The sequence below is a fragment of the Malania oleifera genome, chromosome 2 (genome assembly GCF_029873635.1).
Source record: "Malania oleifera isolate guangnan ecotype guangnan chromosome 2, ASM2987363v1, whole genome shotgun sequence".
Taxonomy (NCBI): domain Eukaryota; kingdom Viridiplantae; phylum Streptophyta; class Magnoliopsida; order Santalales; family Ximeniaceae; genus Malania; species Malania oleifera.
In genome coordinates, this window is record NC_080418.1 from 119,763,298 (window position 1) to 119,783,148 (window position 19,851).

At 34.9% G+C, this 19,851-nt stretch overlaps 1 protein-coding gene and 1 non-coding gene across 3 annotated transcripts in view; both read right to left on the minus strand.

Annotated features, from left to right (window-relative positions):
• Window positions 1-6,010: 6,010 nt before the first annotated feature.
• Window positions 6,011-19,851, minus strand: part of LOC131149338 (tubulin-folding cofactor D) — an 88,752-nt gene continuing 74,911 nt past the window's right edge. The window contains exons 11-17 of one of the 2 annotated variants that reach the window (XM_058099708.1): window positions 13,101-13,306; window positions 12,763-12,987; window positions 12,119-12,685; window positions 11,770-12,039; window positions 9,893-9,934; window positions 6,828-7,013; window positions 6,011-6,590 (exon numbers count right to left, since the gene is read on the minus strand). In XM_058099708.1, coding sequence (XP_057955691.1) covers window positions 6,303-6,590; window positions 6,828-7,013; window positions 9,893-9,934; window positions 11,770-12,039; window positions 12,119-12,685; window positions 12,763-12,987; window positions 13,101-13,306 — 1,784 coding nt within the window. In that variant the 3' untranslated portion in view covers window positions 6,011-6,302. Of the gene's footprint in view, window positions 6,591-6,827; window positions 7,014-9,892; window positions 9,935-11,769; window positions 12,062-12,118; window positions 12,686-12,762; window positions 12,988-13,100; window positions 13,307-19,851 lie in introns of those variants that run through there. The other variant, XM_058099709.1, reaches the window with a different exon arrangement.
• Window positions 8,821-8,939, minus strand: LOC131150073 (5S ribosomal RNA). The gene has a single exon (XR_009135457.1). It is a non-coding gene; the product is annotated as a 5S ribosomal RNA (ribosomal RNA).

The window sequence follows — 19,851 nt, forward strand, 5'->3', positions numbered from 1 at the left end:
TGGCAGAAATTCCCGAGAATAGGGAAGATTACCCGCTCATACAAGTAGCTTCCCTCTACTCTGATATGTTATGCAGCCCGGTATGGCTACATCTGATACCTATCAGGGCACTCGCCTTTCTCAACAAGCCATCGGGCGGAGTGTATACTTCGCCCCAAATAAATATGATACTACAATATACAATACATTTTTAGTTTACTTTGTATCTGTTATCTATGTAATATTCATCTTTTTATGTTCTCAGTATTTCATATCACATAGTTCACTTTCACAGTTCACATCACGTGAATCTCATATCATATAATTCATTTTCACAGTTCACATTACGTGAATCTCATGTCATATAATTCATTTTCATAGTTCACATCACGTGAATTTCATGTCATGTATTTCACTTTCATAGTTCACATCACGTGAATCTCATGTCATATATTTCATTTTCATAGTTCACATCACATGAATCTCATGTCATATAATTCACTGGATAAATTAAACAATTATGCATTTTGAACTCACTATCAGATGGATAATCACTGTCATGCTTCCCCCCATGATGGGTTGTGCGGCCTGAAGGCTGGACTTAACCCTGGTCGACCCACTAGAGTTAAATCAGAAAATAACCTCTTCAGTCTGTAAGTCAGATTGGCTTTCCCATATTGGTCTGGACTTTAAGGGGAATCTCTAACCTACACAGCTCAATCGACCATCCCGTCTCCACACTCTCTCTAAGACGTGTGGGTGCACTCATCCTCGCCAAAAATCATACGCAACAGTACTGTGTCACACTATGGTCCACCGGAGTTCTCAAATCATACATTGCAATTTAACATTCATATCCTGCTCTGATTAACAATACACATGCAATATAATCCCAATACATTTCAGTATTCTCCAACATGTCATACATATATATATCACAACTCAACTCAGTATTTTCATTTTACTTATGCCACACCATTTAAGTAATATGCATAATCATATCATTCAAAATAACAAAAGCCAACCCATGTTCATCATTTAGATTACTGAAAATACTCATTTGATATCCTTCACAATTATCCAAAAAATTCATTACTTTCCACATTTCATTTTCACAAATAATATCTACATAGCCCTAGACTCAAAATCATAGTTCAAACAGCTGGCATTTCTTTTAAAAACTCACATGATAATCATATATATTTATAAACACATAAAATTTCCATTAAAACTGGTAAATTCATAAAAACTACTGATTTAATCTATTCCTCTTATCTAATTTCCAAAAACTACGCTAGCAGGGACCCCAAAATGATGCTTGCAATGCTCACCCGAACTCTGATTCAAAAATCCTAGTTTATCAACTTAAACCCCAGATCTGTAACTATTATACCTTCCCAAACCCTTACACCTTATTTAAATCGTCATATACTAGCCAAATAACTCATTTCTACCCTTATCTCAACTTTGGGGTAAAGCCTGAAAAGACCCCGTTTGAAAAACCACCCCGCTAGACTTGTATAAATTTTTTCCTAGATCCTTGTAGCGACTTCCGATCGTCGAATCAGGCAACAAGCGACGAGAAATTGAAGAGAGAAGATGAAAAACATTGTTTTAGAGAGAGAAGAAGAAAGATTTTGATTACTTAATGAATAAGAAACGAAAAATTCATTTTATACTCGACCAACCTCGTCAACGAGATGATGTCTTTGTCGAAGAACCATAGAGAAACGTTCGTTGACGAGAAAAAGACTTCGTCGACGAACCTTGAACCTAAAATTTCTATCATTCGGGATCTCTTCATCGACAACGCCTGAACTTCATCGATGAACCACTAAAGGACCTTCGTCGATGAAAATAGGGGATTTGTCGACAAAGCCTATTATTTCTATATAAAAAATCCCTTTTTTTTTCATTCCTTTATTATTTTTCATAAATAATTTTTTCCAAGTCTCTACAACATACCTCTAAGAGCACATACTTGTATTCCTATGCAGTCAGTACAATATCCAAGCTCCTTTTCTAGTCAATATAATTAGGTCCAACCCGTTTGTTTTCTTTAAGAATAACAACCAAGGGATTGAAAATCATTTTAATCCTGAGAATCACATATTATAACAAAATATAATGAGCAATCATAAACTTTTAATTCAATTAAAAGAATATGGTTCTCTCTACCAATATTTTCTTTTAAAGAATCTGTTAACAACCTAACAAACCATAAGTAGTATACCTCGATGGGAGGTCATCTACTATTCAACATTTGTGCAGATGGGTGAGGACTTGTTAATTTTACTATCTAGGCAAGTAACTATGTCAAGCAAAATTAATCTGCTGACTTAGCTTTGGTCCTATAAATAATACCAGTGACTCAGATGGTGAGGACACTATTATTCATAGCTAAGTGTATACCATCACATAGTACTAGACCTATTGTCCCGTAGTGAATCCCCAAATGGAGAGGTGACCCAATACTAACAATTACTAGAGTTTATACTTGGTGAGTCTGTAATTAATTCCATCCGATGGGGAGAAAGATACTAATATCATCACATAAAATTAATTACTTCATCTATAAACTAGTGATGGAGACCATGGGATTTATATGTAATAAATTTCCTCACCCACTTAGTTATTTAATTCATGAGGGATACAAACACGTGTTTAATATTCAAATAAATTTAATATTCCAATATTGGTAACTAAATTACATGCAACAATTAAAATTCCAAATTCCCTTAATATTTTTTTTTTATAAAAAAATTGTATTATAACTTGGGAATTAATTTTATTCTCTAGTTGCACATGCATAAACCAACATTGAAATTTTAAATTTTACATGCTAATGACATAACGCAAGAATAACAAACACGCCAAGTAAGCATATATAAACAAGAAATATGATATAATAAATATCTGGCTATTATGGTCAAGCAGCTTGCATCATAACACCATGAATCCTTATTTGCCATTATGCAGTGCCGGGGTTCAGTGGGGCCCTCGGCGGGGTTCGACCTACTCGGTCAGGTCACAGGAGTCTAGGTAAATTTAAATTTAAATACAAATTCAAATTCAAAAGCAAATTTAAATTCAAGTTCAAATTCAAACTCAAATCCAAGTTCAAATTCAAATTCAAAAAATAAACGAAAAACCACATCATTGTTCTAGGGTTTTTCTTAATTTTCGCCAATGCTATGCACATGCCACAATTGTGCCTCCTTCTTGGATGAAGCTGCATCAGATTAAAAAGCATATGCCTCCACAACCGGAGTTCACATGCTACGAATCTTGTAATAAACAATCGCAATCATAAAACATACATTCGTGTGATGAAACTGCATCAGATTACAAAATCCTATGCCTCCATAACCGGAGTTCACATGCTAGGAATCTTGTAATAAATAATTGCAATCACAAAACATACATTCGTGTGATGAAACTGCATCAGATTACAAAATCCTATGCCTCCATAACCAGAGTTCACATGCTACGAATCTTGTAATAAACAATCGCAATCACAAAACATACATTCATGTGACCATAATTGCTGCAAAACAGAGATTAGTGCATACACACGTTCTACCCTAAACATGCATTGATTCGATTTTCGAAGAACACGATATTATTATCCGTATATAGTATCAACCAAGGCTTTGATACCAATTGAAGGGACTTGCGAAATAACCCTAAGATCCGGTTGTAGTGCATATGGATAACAAAAAAAAAAAAAAAATCAGATCATGCAATCCCTAATTATGTGACTAGGATTATACCTATGAGATTTGTCTGGTTTGATCTCAAATTTGCAAGTACGAAAACGAGCTTTTAAAGACGACTAGGAATCTTCTACAGTATTCCTTGAACACGCCTTACTCCTGAGAGAGTGGACTCGTAAGCGGCTACTAGGGTTTTCTTCTCTCACGAAAATGTCTACCTCTCTGAGAGTTTGCTCGTCTCCCTTGTTGCCGAATGGAGCGCGTGTATATATAGGCTACAGTAGGGACCTCTAGACAAATATGACTAGGGCTTCCCACATAATTAAGAATTCCTAATTTGACCTGAATTCCTATCTCTTGAGTTTGTGTCTGATTTAAGAAAATGAAATTGGAGGGACATGTTTTGGAAATGTCATCGAGTTGGTATTACTTACATGCAAACTCATTCAACAATTGCATGAGCTTAATTAAAGAATAAGGGTATCATCATCAGCCAGTTGAATTTTTATTTTTTTTTCATTTTGAAAATAATTCTAGTTTAAAAACTAGGTATTATTAGTGAAGACTCTGATAAGCAATTGCAGCACCATTCAACAGCATCTACTCCTTTTGGCCCAATCTTTGTTGGTTGAGGGGTCAAACCCCCTTTGATCATTCAATCTTTGGGGAGAGGCATACCTATTTTGCCTAGGGCTAAATAAAAGAAGAAACTATCAAAAAAAGGTCTTCCCCTCTTCTTATTGCTCTGCCATCACTAGAAAGAACCATTCAAATATGCGTCTTGATATGCTTGATCTAATCTCATTGATTAATTGGCTACCATATTTTTCTGATGTTCTACAAAATCACCAAGACCTAACCTGCTAGCAGTTCTTTATGGTTACTCATTTTTTGCTAGCTTTAACACGAAGAGCAGGAAATAAAGCAGTTGGTGTAATGAAGGCTGGGCAGACCTTTACAATAGAGACAATGATTAATGCAGGTATTCTAGGTGATTTACGTGATCGACTTACCGCAATTTCTTCACTTTTCCATCTATTTCTGACAGGAAATTCTGAATAGGGGTTTGGTGTAGATTGGATGAGACCTGATGGATGGGCTGCTGTTACTGCAGATGACAAATGCAGTGCCCAGTTCGAACATACCCTTCTGGTAAAACTGCACTTCCAAAAACAACAGTGAAAATACGATAGATAACCAAATTTAATTGCCGAAGTACGTTATTGTATGAAAATTTACCAAGCATGCCAAGCATCTGCTTCAATGGTCACTTCAAGTACCACTTAGAAGGTGCTGGAGTTATTATTTTTCAATGACTCGTGCATTAACCTCTACAAACTGCTTAACTAATGGTTCAATCTAGTTCAAAGGTTTATTATAGAGAGGACCATAGAAGCTTTAATACATCTTAGAATTGCCATTCATAGGATCTAATCCATAGTGATGCATGCAGTAGAAAGTTGCTTAGCTTCATCTTAGAATTGCCATTTATAGGATCTAATCCATAATGATGCATGCAGTAGAAAGTTGCTTTCACATAATCTTATCATGTCAACATTTCCCATCAGAGTTTCCGACACCAACCTAAATGCTTAGAATTGAATTGGGATCCAATCCACATAAATGACGCATCATTTGAGGAATTGTGAATATCATTATTTTTTCTAATATTTTTCTTTTGAAACTCTTGGTGAGAAAATTATAGGGTAAAAGAGGGGGGAGGGGGTGGTTCGGTTTGATTCTTTTTTTATATCTCAGGACTGCGCGGCTGCCCTGGTTCAATGCAAAACTGTGTTTTTCTGGAATTGCTACTCCCGCTGAAGAGTTGTTGGAATTGCTATTGCCGTTGCCTCCGGAGAGCGGACGAGACATGGGGGGGTGGGAGACGAGTCTTTTAAAATAAAGTAAGATTTAGAGACCCTCAAAGTTTAATTCTTAACATTAAAATATCCTAGTATTACATGCGCATTTAAAAACATCGTTCAATTAAATTATAATTCATTGATGCTGCATTGAGAATATAAATTTCAAACGTTGTAAATTTAAACAAAATTTAATATAATTTTATATTATATTTTATCTAAATTCACACAAATATGAGACTTAACAAGTTGAAAAGGAAGAACAAGAAATTATTGCAGTTGGGTACGCGTCAAGATTATTGTTCTGATACCAGTGAACATACTGTCTGATGAGGTTTAATACCAGTGAGCATGCCGGTTGACATAGTGCAGCAGCGGTTTTTTTTCCTACTGGCAGGGGAAGACGTGGAAAAGTATGTGTGCGGCGTTGGGGTGGGGGTGGAGATTAGGGGGTTGGTGAATTCCATTTACAACTTCAGAAGGCCACAATCGATAGCCACCGTTTGGTCTAAAAATTCATATGCCTTCATTAGCTAAATTGGTTCCAGGGAAGAAGGCGAATTCCAAACACTGGAGGATACCGGGGTATTTACAAACGTGGACAAACAAGCAGCTGCATTCAAGACAGCAATGGGATATTTGAACAAATAGAAAATGGCCAATTTGCTTCAACAAAATCAGATACCACCAAGGGGAATATTTTGACACAACATACAACATAATGACGGCATTTGATGCATCATTGTTAAAACCCAGTTGAGCCGACTAACGAGGAGTATGATGCATTTTCATCAGTGGTACTTGACCTCTGTTCACCATTGCTAGATGTATGCTGGTAAGTTTTGGAAAGTCGTCCTGTTTCAATTCCAGCCATATCACACAATTGTAATCTCCGGTGCTTTGCCACTTCTATGTCACCTTCCCAACAGGTTTCAGATACAATTTCAAGTGCTTCCTCTATATTATCTCCTGCCATGAGATTTGCATTTTGTAGGAGGACAAGGTAAACTTGTTCAGAAGAAGCCTTCCGAATCTGCAAGCGATGATAAGACGATGATGATGATGATGATGGTGTGTTTTACTGGTTATACGATGATGATAATGAATATTAAGACAACATGTAATGCAATTCCAATTAGACCATGCAGAAAAATGAGTTCAAAACTACAGTAACACAAGCAAAGACTTTCAAAGCACAACTGATGCAAATATAGCTTCAAAGCAGCACTAATTCATTTACTATTCTACAAAAGAAGTGTGAATTGCCGACCTTGGGGTAACGATGAGCAAGGAAATTGAGAAGCTGAGAGAAGGCCTTGGTGTTAATGGTGTCTGAAACTGAAGCAATGTATCCAAGTATTGCAATGCCTGCATACAATTTGGAAAAATCCTTTGACCCTTTTAACTCAATTGCCAAAGAATCCAAAACACCAGTGCAGAAACTTGGCACAGGAACCTGGAAATCAAGCTTTGTAATCAGATAATTACCGACATTCAGGCGAACCAAAGATTTATTTTTTTGGAAATATATATATATTAAAGGAGAACAAACAAAAGTACAGTGAGAGGATAACAAGATCTCCTAAAAACAAGAAGAAAAGATTACAGTGAATCTGCCCTAAACCAAGGAGTATAAAAAGAAATATAAAAAACCATACAGCACTAGAGCCAAGCGTTTAGTTATCTATATATTTACAAGCTTACTATATTCCAAATAAATTGTATTCTCCCAGAAATAGAGAAGAAAACTGTTAGGCAAAAAATTGAAAAATGCAGAGTGGAATGCATAACTTGCTTGAATATATAAGCATACGCATCATCCCAGAATTTTATATTTTTTCTTACCATCACTTCAACCCTGTATTGGCTCTATATGGATTTATAAAGAAAAATGAATTATTTTAGCTCCTCTAGAAGACCAAAGAAAATAATAAATGAACACAACCAAAATAGTATGGGAAAATAATGATGAATGAAACCATAGAACGCTAGCAAGAACACTCAATGATCGTCACAATGTCAAGGAAATGGAGTTAGCACCATGAGCATATAGTCTTAATATTTTAATTTCACAGATGGAGATGTTTTAAGTTTGGACACTCACTAATGGTGATACCAATACGTCCTAGAAAGTTGGAGAATTTCAACTGAGCAAAACAACTTGGAAGTCTAGATTTATAAAATGTATGGTTTTATATATGAAAAATTTTCAAGCTAATTCCCAAGCTAGATTCTGCAGCCTGCAAAGCAATATTGACTAACAAAGATATTATTTCAAGACTTTATGTCCTTGCCTAGGTTGTATCTCTTATTTCTTTCTTAATACATCTTCTTTCTTATTAATATATATATATACATGTGGGTTGAGGTGGACTATAAGTAACGGCAAGTTCATAAATTTTTTTACTTTAATTAGGCAACCCAAAAGCCACTATATTTCTTGGTTCCTGATAATCTTACGAAGTTCATTAATTGGGATTCAAAATGTCAGCAATTTTAACTCAGATAAGCTTACACGGGTATTCCTATTCCCTTGGAGGATTCTTTGACTTGCATTTTATTGGCTTATGGTTGTTTCTCAGTCAAATCTTCTGTTTGGGCTCAAAACTGATTCATACAAACGGGTCCTTGTTTAATAGTACTCGGTGCTGAAATTGATGTGTAGAATTAAAATTTTCAGTGGCAGCTTATTCACCGTAATTTATCCATTGAGGATAGAATTTTAACATTCATAGATCCTTCTAATTTGGATTGCACTTTTTGCAATAATGATCCCATGGATCATTTGTTTACCACTGTGCTTTCGTTAAGAGTACTTCACTGTACATGCATGATCATTGTCCAGAGAATTCTAATATATCTGGAGTTGAGTGCTATAAAAAAATACATATATATATCTATTAGTTGAGTGGCTTGATTAAGTTAGGCACCCTAAGAAAACTCAAGCCTCAGTCTTTGTTAAGGCCTTCGGAAAATGTAATGATGCGGGCTCTGAATCAGTATTGACTGGTGAGGCAAGAGTTAGTGGCATTATAAAATTGTAGTAGACATGTCAGTTTGGAGCCCCTATTTCATCTTCTGAAAAAAAAAAATAGGCCGTACCCAGTGCACAAGGCTCCCACTTTGAGTGGGGTCTGGGAGAGATGGGTGTCGGCAAGCCTTACCCCCAACTTTGGAGAGGCTGCTCCCAAGTCTCGAACCCGAGACCACCCATACCAAGGCGGAGGCACTTGCCATCGCACGAAGGCACAACCTCTAAAAGAGGGGTACAACACGAGAATTTCCTAGGAGATCACCCATCCTAGTACTACTCTCGCCCAAGCACGCTTAACTGTGGAGTTCTGATGAGATCCGGTACATTAGTGCTGGTATGATCGCACAAAAAATAATATGGGACTGTCAGTAAGGAAGTCTATTTCCATGGCATCTATCAGTTTTGTAAGTTTCCTTAGGGCAGCTGGTTTGTGGCGGTGCTGACCAGATTAGAAGAGCTACTGTTTTTGTCAATGAATGTGGGACTTCATGTGCAGTTTACTAGCGCCAAGAGAGGAATTTCTAAAATACAGAGTGAAGGAGATCGTAAGATTGTGCCAGATTGCTTGTTAAATAAGTGCAAGGCCCCATTTGTTGGCAGTTAACTTCTCCTAAGAGAGGTAAACCTCTTAATTGGTGCTGAATTTCCTTAACTCAACCAGAGATCTTCCTGTTGCTCATCAATAAGAGGCCTTCTCAAAGGCTCTGTTGAACATTTTTGTCCCAAAAAAAGAAAATGTAAATTACACAACACTCCATGCCATACTTCTCCTTATCTCTCAAATCCCATCCTACAGACATATTCTGGTATCAGTTTCAAAATGACTAAATAATTCAGCATTCAGCCAGAGACTATTCCAATTATATTCAGAACCTCATTCAAAATTGTATTGAGCACTTATTTAAGTTTATTAAACGCAACCTATGCCTCTGTATTGGTTCTGTGGTTGTGGATTCCGTTAAGTGATATTAATTATTTAGTGTCTCAGTTTGAATCAGCCAATACTTGACAAATCTGTAGAGTCTAATAATATTGCAGAGGAGTAATGTCTTTCCTCAGCCCGTACATGTGCTGTATGATGACATTACTACATTGGCAACTCCCAGATGTATCCCACTTTAATTTAATGAAAACTTTCTTTTATATAATAAAAAAAAAAAGCATTCTAGTAAAAAGTTTACAGAATTGTTAGCTAAAATAGAACAATATGATGAAAAACATGGACTAAATCAACACAATAAAATGTTAAGATCAGCAAAATATGCATGCCAATAAAAAAATAAAAATGGAAGTGGACCAACCTCCACATTCAACATCTTTTTGCTGAAAAGAATCTCAATTGTCTGAAACAAAGAAGCAATTTCATCAAATTAGAAAACTTCACAATACCTAAAAAGACATTCTTCTAGTAAGAGGATAAGATTCATTAAGAACTTGGAAATAAAGGCATAAAATGCAGGAATAATAGCTAGGAGACATCCCATTAAAGTCACTAACTCCTGTTGTGTAGCCCAGGCCCAATGTGGGTTTCCAATCAAGTGAGAAAAAAAAACACCTAGAAACCAATGTAGTTCATCCAATCCATTTAAAGCGACTCATCCAATCTGCATGCGAAACAAGTTGATATGGGTTGTAATTTGCTCAAATTATCCACCTGATCCACCACATATTATGCAAGCCAATCTGCTTTACCAAGTCTATGGTGGATACAATGATGTGGCAAATACAAGAACTACAATTGATTAGAGGGGATTACCACACTTTCGAATTTATTGAGGAAGTTTCATTAGGCAATTTGTTTAAGAATTAGTTATTAGAAAGCTATGCCTTTTATATTTTATATGGATTATCACATTTTAAATTGCCAGTTTTTTGTCAATTTTTGGGAATTATATCTAAAGTTATGTTTCCTATATAGATTTAGATGGCCAGTTCTACGTTTATAATAATAATTTTAAGAACGTTATGTTTTCTATTTAATTTGGACTATTTTTCTTTATATTTTTACATCTATAGTTTTGCTTACATGAATGCACAATTACCAAATTATTAAATTATTAGAAATTTTTTAAATTTAGCAAGTGGTTATTAAATGTCTTACAATTTATCAAATTATTAATTCCTACACAATTTCAATTACCATGCTACGAAATAAAGCCAGTCAAATATTAAAAAATTATTCATAGGATTGATGGATTACTTGCCATCCACCATGAGTTATCCAATCCGAACCACCATTCAGATATGGATTATAATTTGCTCATCTGATTATATCCACCTAATCTGCCACAGATTATCTAATTGTATCTGCTTTGCCAAGTCTCTATAGAACAAGCAACAAACAAAGAGCAACAGGGAGATTATTCTTTTTTCCTTTTAACTAGGAAGAAGGGAGTATGTGAGTGACTTATAAATAGGACAGCATTCCAGCTATCTAGTGGATACAAAAGGAATTCAGCAACCTAGTTTTAATTTAAGACAACTTCTAATTTATGACATGCACGTGTAACATTGGAAAATGAAACATGAATCCTTTACTTTGAAGTGTTTGATTGGAGCTTATGGAGAGAAGGGCTAGCCCTTCTTCTATAAAGAGTTTTCTTCTGCACAATTTTATGAGTAATTGAAATGTGAAGGAGGGAAAGATTATCTAGAAGGGCTGGCTGTAGTTGGAGAGGTGTAATGCTATACTTTCAAATACGAAGTGGAAACTGCCAGTTTACCATGTTGTAGAGTAATTTTCTTGTCCACATTATGCTACTATGCATTTGGTTTCTTCAAATGAGGCTGGCAGGCTTTGCTCTATTAGCTTTTTTATACAGTTTTCTCCTCTCTGTTTTGTTTCCTAGCCAGCAGGATGCCTTATCTTTCTTTTTGCAATCACTTTCTTTAATAATGATTTTAACAAGTTCACTAATGTAATAAACAGAATCATGAACACAGTACACTACAAGTTATGTAACATCAAAATCAACAGGACCGTTAAATCGCAATCATTAACACTATGCGGACCACCACTGGTTTAAAATTATGCTTGGGCGCATGAGCGTGTGTGTGTGAGAGAGAGAGAGAGCCATTGGTTGTTATCCTTGCAAATATAGTAAAGAAATTAAAATGAATTTCTAAAAGGAAGAAAAAAAAGTTAAAATCCAATTCTAAGGAAAAAGCTTCCAGCTACCTTCAGAGTGGGTATAATGATCCTGTCACATCTCTTGTACTGTTGGAGAATCCAAAGGATATCAGCACATAGCCTAGATTGCTTAGAGATTTTTTCATTGCAGTCCTCAGTTTCCGTAGCTTGAAGATACTCCTGCAATGCCGATACTGACACCTTCCTCAAAAAGTCTTGCAACCCACCAATTGAAATAACTAAGCCAGACACAAGATATCTACTGTAACAGCTAAACTGAAGTAACTCCACAAAACGTGGATATGAGAAGGTCGGTACCTGCAAGCAAGAATAAAAATGCCTGTTTCCAAGAATTCAAAGGCCAGGAAAACGAGAGAACTGAGCTATCCTTACTTACCCCCCACTTTGAATCCACCGATTTAGGAACAATTTCTTCTAGTTTTTCCCTAAAAGGTATGAATGGGACAAAGAAATTATCATGATACAAAATCCTCTGGAGAGTCTTTGCAGCTGTTTCTCTTAATTTGTCTATCTTTTCTACAGCCAGCTTAACAATGCCCCCAACTACACAGTTGGCAAGATTCACATCAAAAAGGGATCGCGTCTGCCTATTCTCAACCACTTCACTATTAGGCTTCTCCAAACTCGATTCAACTCCATACTGTTTACTTTGGAAAATCATTGTATCTTTCTTACAGAGCATATATGTACATCTCTCAAGGCCATCAATGGCAGCTTCACGAACCCAAGAACCCACATCACCTCTGTTATCTACAGAATAGTCATCAAGAGCTTTAAATAAACTCATCATCACTTCATTCTTGATCAAAAGAAACAGCGACATGTCATCCTCCATAGGAAGGAAATCAGAATGTTCTTTTGCTTCAGTTAATGTTTCGCACACCGATACAAGTCCTTTAACAGCATTTACTCGTGCTTCTGCATCTCTATCTTCAGGGATATCCTGTACATTTTAAATACCCAGTTATGAACTTGATAATTTTAGTTTGGTCAGAATATAAATATTTCTACTAGAAGCACCTCAATTGCACAGGATCTACAAAGCCGCAATAGCACCACCCTCCATCTTTTTTCCAGAAATTCGTAAGGCAAAACACCTATTGCTAATGCAGATCCTCTTCTTACAGCCATGTTGGGATCATCCAACCATTCCAGATACTTCAATGTTATATCACCAGAACCTTCTTGGCATGCTGTGAGAAGGTATGCTGGAACAAAGTGCTTTAGGGCCTTGACGGCAGCATTCTGTTCAGTATGCATCAAGATTAACTCTGCCATAAGTAATATTGCGAGGAAAATAAAAAACTGAAAAGTGAAACGGTACTAAGTCATACTTTATACAGGAAAACACATAATACCTGTATCTGAGAGTTAGGATGTCTCAAATTTTCATTAAGAGCATCAAGCAAACGGCATTTTATCTTTTCTGGCAAAACCACCTGAATTAACGAGATACATTCAATAAAACGAGAAACAGCAGCACGCATTAGCTCTCCACCCTTCCCACGATAAAGACGTGCTTTTTCAATAGCAGGAACTACACCAGCAACAGCTTTTTGCTTGTCTGCAAGAGAAATTTTCTCAAAGTAACAATATATAAACAGATACATACATAAAAGAGAACATAATACATATAAATGAATACACTCATGCACAAATTATAGATCCACACAATGCACAGGTTTTATTTATTTCAGTTTTTATCCAAAATTTAAAGTTTCTTGTTAAATTGGCATATTGTCGCTGTCTCTCAATACTCACTTATATAAAAGAATGTATAAACAATATTTACTGCAAACTTAGTATGAGTTTCTTGTTTTCTAGAAAAAAAAAAGACTGTTACTTTTAGGGTTTTTGGCAGAGCCATCCTCCAGTCTTCCTTCGTCACATATTCCTCGGAAAATTCAAAGTAAAGATCTATTTCTCTGTCCCAATTTTTCTTTCTTTTCCCATGCATCACTGCTTCTGTTCTGTTCACTTCGCATGGATCCCAGTTGTGGCAGGAACAACACTCTCGTTCTCTTGCCTGCCATTTCAATCTTCTATATTCTCCAAATTCTTAGCGAAAAATCTTAAGAGACAATTTTGGGAAGATATGGATAGTATTAGACAAGGCATACCAGGGACTGAGAAAATATTCAAGAGGAGATATGAATGGACATATTGGAAGGGATAATAAAGGTTATGAGAGGGTACATAGAGGATGTGGATATGGAGACAAAAATTAGTCTGGGAGATGATCTTAGACTTCGCTATGTCATATGATTTTATTACAATAAATACTTGCTTTAAGAAGAGATAAGAACACTTAATAACCTTTAAAAGTGGACAAAATAGAAGTCAAACAGATTTTTTTTTTTTAACTAGGAAGCGTAGATCGTTTATCATGCAAGGATTGTAAAGTTATTCCAGGTAAAAGCCTAACCACACAACATAGAGTTTTAGTGTTAGATATATGTATTCAAAAATGGAAGAAAAAGGATAACATAAACCATTGTAAAAGAACTAGGTGGTGGAACCTAAGGGGAGAAAATATAATAAAATTTAAAGATAAAATGATCAAAGATGGAGAATGGACTATAAAGGATGGGATGGATACAAATACTGGATTAGATTAGCTAGCTCTATAAAAAAAACAAAAAAAAAAAAAGATAGCAAAATAGATTTTACATGAATCAAGGGGAAAATTTTCGAATAGCAAAAAAAGTTGGTGGCAGGGATAAAGATGTCAAAAAAGCCGTAAAGACAAAAAGAATTTGGTATAAAACCTGGCAAAAATGTAGAAACATGGATAACTTCGAAAAGTATAAAGAGGAGAGAAATGATGCAAAAAAAGCTTTTAGTGAAGCTAAAGACATATCATTTAAAAGTTTGTATGACAGATTAGATACAAAAAAGGGGTGATATATTCAAACATGCTAAAGCTAGAGAAAGGAAGAGCAAGGACTTAGGAAATATAAAATGCATTAAAAGTGAGGATGATATTGTCTTGGTTAAGGACAAAGACATATATGATAAATGGCGAAGATGCTTTAGTAAGTTGTTTAATGAAAACCAAATAAGGCTTAAACTTAGAATTGACAAATGAGGAAAAGACTAAAAATATGAAATTTATTCGCAAAATTAGAGTTAACGAAATCAAGTTTGCACTAAAAAAGATGAAAAATGAAAAAACTATAGGACTGGATAACATCCCAATTGAAGTTTGAAAATGCTTAGGTGATAACGGAATTATATGGTTAACTAATTTAGTTAAGACAATTATAAAAACTAAGAAAATGTCAGATGAATGGAGGAAAAGCACTTTAATACCGATATATCAAAATAAAAGATATATTCAAAATTGTAATAACTATCGCGGAATTAAACTTATGAGTCATACGATGAAACTGTGGGAAAGCGTAGTTGAACAAAGATTAAGGCTAGAAATGTAAGTCTCAAAAAACCAATTTGGTCTTATGCCTGGGAGATCTACCACAAAAGTTATATATCTTTTAAGAAGATTAATGAAAAAGTTTAGGTAAAAGAAAAGGGACTTTCATATGATATTTATTGACTTAGAGAAAGCATATGATAGGGTACCTAGGGAAGTTCTATGGTGGGATTTAGAAAAAAAAAATGTGCATGTAGTAGGTATACTGATGTCATTAAGGATATGTACAATGGAGTATAACTAGTGCAAGGACTATAAATGAATAAACTAGAGAATTTCCAATCACCATGGTCATGCATCAAGGATTTGCTTTAAGCCCTTATCTTTTTGCTTTAGTGATGGACCAACTGACTAAGAGCATTCAAAATGAGGTTCCATGGTGAATGTTGTTTGCAGATGATATTGTATTGATTAATGAAACTACGGGTAAAGTAGAAGCTAAGTTAGAAACTAAGTTAGAACTATGGAAGAAGCTTTGGAATCTAGAGGCTTTAGGATAAGTAGAAATAAGATAGAACATATGAAATATAATTTCAGTAATGGTAGGAGAGATACTAGAGATATAGTTAAACTTGATGATGAAAAAATGAATAGTACTTGTAGATTTCGATACCTTGGATCTATTATGTAAGCTAAAGGAGAAATTAAAGATGATGTAATTATGATTTTAAATCTCGGTAGTGGGTAGCATAACGTAATGGTAACAGGTGTAGTGGGAAGCAGGAGTAACGGATGTTACATAATGGGAAGCGGGTGTAACGGCTATGAATTTTTTCAAGTGCGCACGACCTTATGCATATTAGCATACTTGCATGTTCTAAGCTTTTAACCCTTCCCAGAAAGAGTTTTAGGGTATTTTGGATCCTTTAATTCGACTAAGTTATTTGGTAAGGGCAACAAGTTTACATTTGTTTTAAACCACCACTGATGGAAAAATTACATGTGTGTGCGTATTTATAGTTCTCATTGTTCTCATCTATGATAAATTCTTATGTGTGCTAAATTAATTAATAAAATAAAATACATTATACGCTCAATTAATCTATTAGACACATAAGATATACGAATAATACAAATATAAAATAACTAAAAAAGAAATAAGGTTGAAGTTGAAAAATATAGAACATAAATATCAAATTACTAATATTCAAAATAAAAAATTTTCCTAACAAGTTAGTATTTTCAAATTGTTAATTAATGCATCTTTTGTGAGTATTTAAAGAAATAGTAAATTTTGTATCATTGCCATCCTCATTATATTTTTTCCCCCCATCGCAAAATGGTATATTGCGAATCATTTATGAAAGAGAGTGAAAAAGGAGGAAGGAAAAGTAAAAAATAAAATATTTTTTTTGGCGTAACAGTCCTGCAATGGTTATGTAACAGTCGTAGCAGCCTTCATGAAACGGTTGCGGTTCGTAATGGCTGCTATAGTCATGATTTTTCTTCCCACAGATTTCGCGGTGTGTAACAGTATCGGCAAGCCAAAAAACCGTTACGTAACGGTCACGGCCGTTATTTAAAACCATCATGTAATGCATAAAGTTAAAGCAAGTTGGGTAAAATAGAGAAGTGCTTCAAGTGTGCTTTGTGATCTTATAATACCCGTAAAATTAAAAGGAAAGTTTTATTGGACGACTATAAGACCAACTATGCTATATGGATCAGAATATTGAGCGATGAAGAAACAGAACATCCAAAAAGTAAAAGTTGCTAAGATGAGAATGCCTAGATGGATGAGTGGTATAACATTGAAAGATAAATTAAGGAATAAACATATTCGCAATAAGTTAGGTGTAGCTCCTATAGAAGATAAGATAAGGGGGAGAAAATTTAGATGGTTTGGGCACTTGCGACGTAGGCCACATAGAGTGAGGAAGAGTGAGTTACTATGGGAGGCGTAGAAGGGGTAAGGGTAGACCTAAAATAACTTGGAATGAGATAGTGAGTAAGGATTTAATAACCTTGAATTTGTCAAAAGAAATGGCACATGATCGTATAAATTGGCGGAAAAGGATTCATATAACCGACCCCATCTAGTAGGACTTAAGGCTTGATTTTGTTGTTTTGTTGTGTAACTTGTGTATATTCTCTAAATTCTTATTCGTAATGCAATTGATCATTCATTGAGTTTCACTGTCTCCAACAGTTCCGGAACACATCTTTTTGGTTCATGATTCTTTTTCTTTTATTTTGAGTTTTCTTTTTGTTTCCTCAAAGCACGAGGTTTCTAGGGTTTCTGTCTTGCCGCATTATTTTCTTTAGTTTCCCTTATTTTCTTACCCATTTCTTTCCTTTTCTTTTTTCTTTTTTCCTTTTATAATTTTCTCGAGAAAAGCCAAGCTTTGTCTGGTTACTCGCCTTCACATCTGAAAATTCATTATTGACCAAGATGGCGCCCATGTTCTAAATCCATCTAGACTCCCCCATGGCGGTGAATCTCATTCTTTTTTCTTCGATTACTATGAGATCTGCGTGTGCGTAGTGGTGCGATTCATTATTTCAGCTCTGGGTTTTGTCTAGTGATCTCAAATACGAACTTGATTGATCCAAAGAGAGCCCCATGATCATTCTTGATACCTTGTGTTGAAGGTCTTTGATGCTCTGAATCTGAGAATAAAGATGCAGCCTGATCAGTAAAGAAAGATTGATATTACCCAGCAAAAGAATCACTGCAAAATCTTATCTGCAAAATCTTTAAGTCTGTATATTATTTCTTTTGCAACTCTTGAAAGATTTGAAGATTTTGAACCTTGCATTGAGGCCAAGAAAGAAGAGGTTTGTTAGGGCACTCGAGAGTGAAGATTCTGCACGAAGGTTTTTGGATTGATTCTTGATTTTTAAAATTGAAGAATTCTTGCAATCCCTCATTGCTTAAATATTCTTCAATTTCTCGTTCCAAGCATTAATTTTCCTGCGTCAAAAGGGTATTTTTCATGTAGTTGTCTCTACCTTTTTTAGTTCCAGCCATCGGTAAGATTTTCTCCTCTCTTATTATTTCCTTTCTTATTACTATTATTACTATTTTATTTTATTTTTCAATAGTTGGTTAGCTGTGGTGATTTTGTGTTTAGGATTTGTATACCTAATACATGCATTTTTGTTTCTTTTTTGTTTTATTTGCAAGTCTTGGAATATAACAATTTTTTTAAAAGTACTATTGCATGGATTTTAGTCTAGCTCGGGATCACACCCAAAATTGTGTGCTTAAAAAAAAAAAGTTTTAAATCCATTGTATTGTGTATGTGATTTCTACTAGTTGTAGGGTGCGACTTAGAAAATTGTCTATGTGAAATAAACTTTTCTAAAAGAAATAAAATAAGATAAAATTAGCAAACGTGTACTTCACTTGTGTAACAAATTCTTTGTACACACAGCCAGTCCCAAGCCTGAATAAAGAAGCAGGGTTTTATTAGGTAGCTGATAGCCAACGTAAAACTTTGTCAGATCTAATTATCATGGATTCTTACCAAACTCACCTAAATCAAGGGAGTAGACCGGGTCAGTATAAAAGGGAGAGGGTTACTAAGTTAGCATAAGAAACTAAGATAAGATTACCAACTTCGCGTATAGGGACTCTTACAAGAAAAAATATGGAAATAGTGAAAATAATGTTGAGAAGGATTGACTTAATTTGCCCTCAAGAGACAAAATGGGCATAAGAAAAAGCTAGAGAAATTGAAAAATCAGGATTTAAACTTTGGTACACGGTAAACAGAAACATAAAAACGGGGTGAGTATTATTGTAGATAGAGACCTAAAAGATAGTGTAGCATATGTTAAAAGAATAGGAGATAGGATCATTAAAATCAAGATAGCTTTAGGCCGGGAGATAGTGAACATCATTAGTGCATATGCTTCCCAAATAGGCTTAGCAGAAAATCTGAAAAGAAAATTTTAGGAAGATATAGATAGTATTTTGCAAGGAATACCAGAGTCTGAAAAGACATTCATAGGAGCTTATTTGGTCACATTGGCAAGGATAATATAGGATATGAGAGGATACATGGAGGTCGTGGTTATAGAGATAAAAATGAGGCCGGCGTTCAATCTTAGATTTTGCCATGTCTTACGATTTGGTTATATTGAATACTTGCTTTAAAAAAGAGAAGAACAATAATAACTTTTAAGAGTGAGTATAATAAAATTCAAATAGATTTCTTTTTAACTAAGAACGGGGACTATCGATCTTGTAAGGATTGTAAAGTTATTCCAGGTGAAAGTTTGGCCACACAAATAGAGTCTTAGTATTCGATATTCATATTAAAAAATGTAAGAGAAGGAGTAGCATAAATCAGCACAAGAGGACTATATGGTGGAACTTGAAGGGAGATAATATAGTAAAGCTCAAAGATAAACAAAGAGTGTGATTGGACGATAGGGGATCAGGTTGATACAAATACTGTTTGGAATAAAATGGCACATTCTATCATAAGGATAGCAAAAAAGGTTTTAAGTGAGTTCAGAGGAAGATAATTGGACAGCAACGAAAGTTGGTGGAGGGATCAAGAAGTCCAAAAAGTTGTTAAGACAAAAATAAATTGGTATAAAATATGAAAAAAAAAATGTCAAAATATAAAAAACCTTGACAAATAAAAAAAGCGAAGAAAAATGCAAAAAAATACTATCAATGAAGCTAAACATACAGCTTATGATACTTTATATGCTAAACTAGA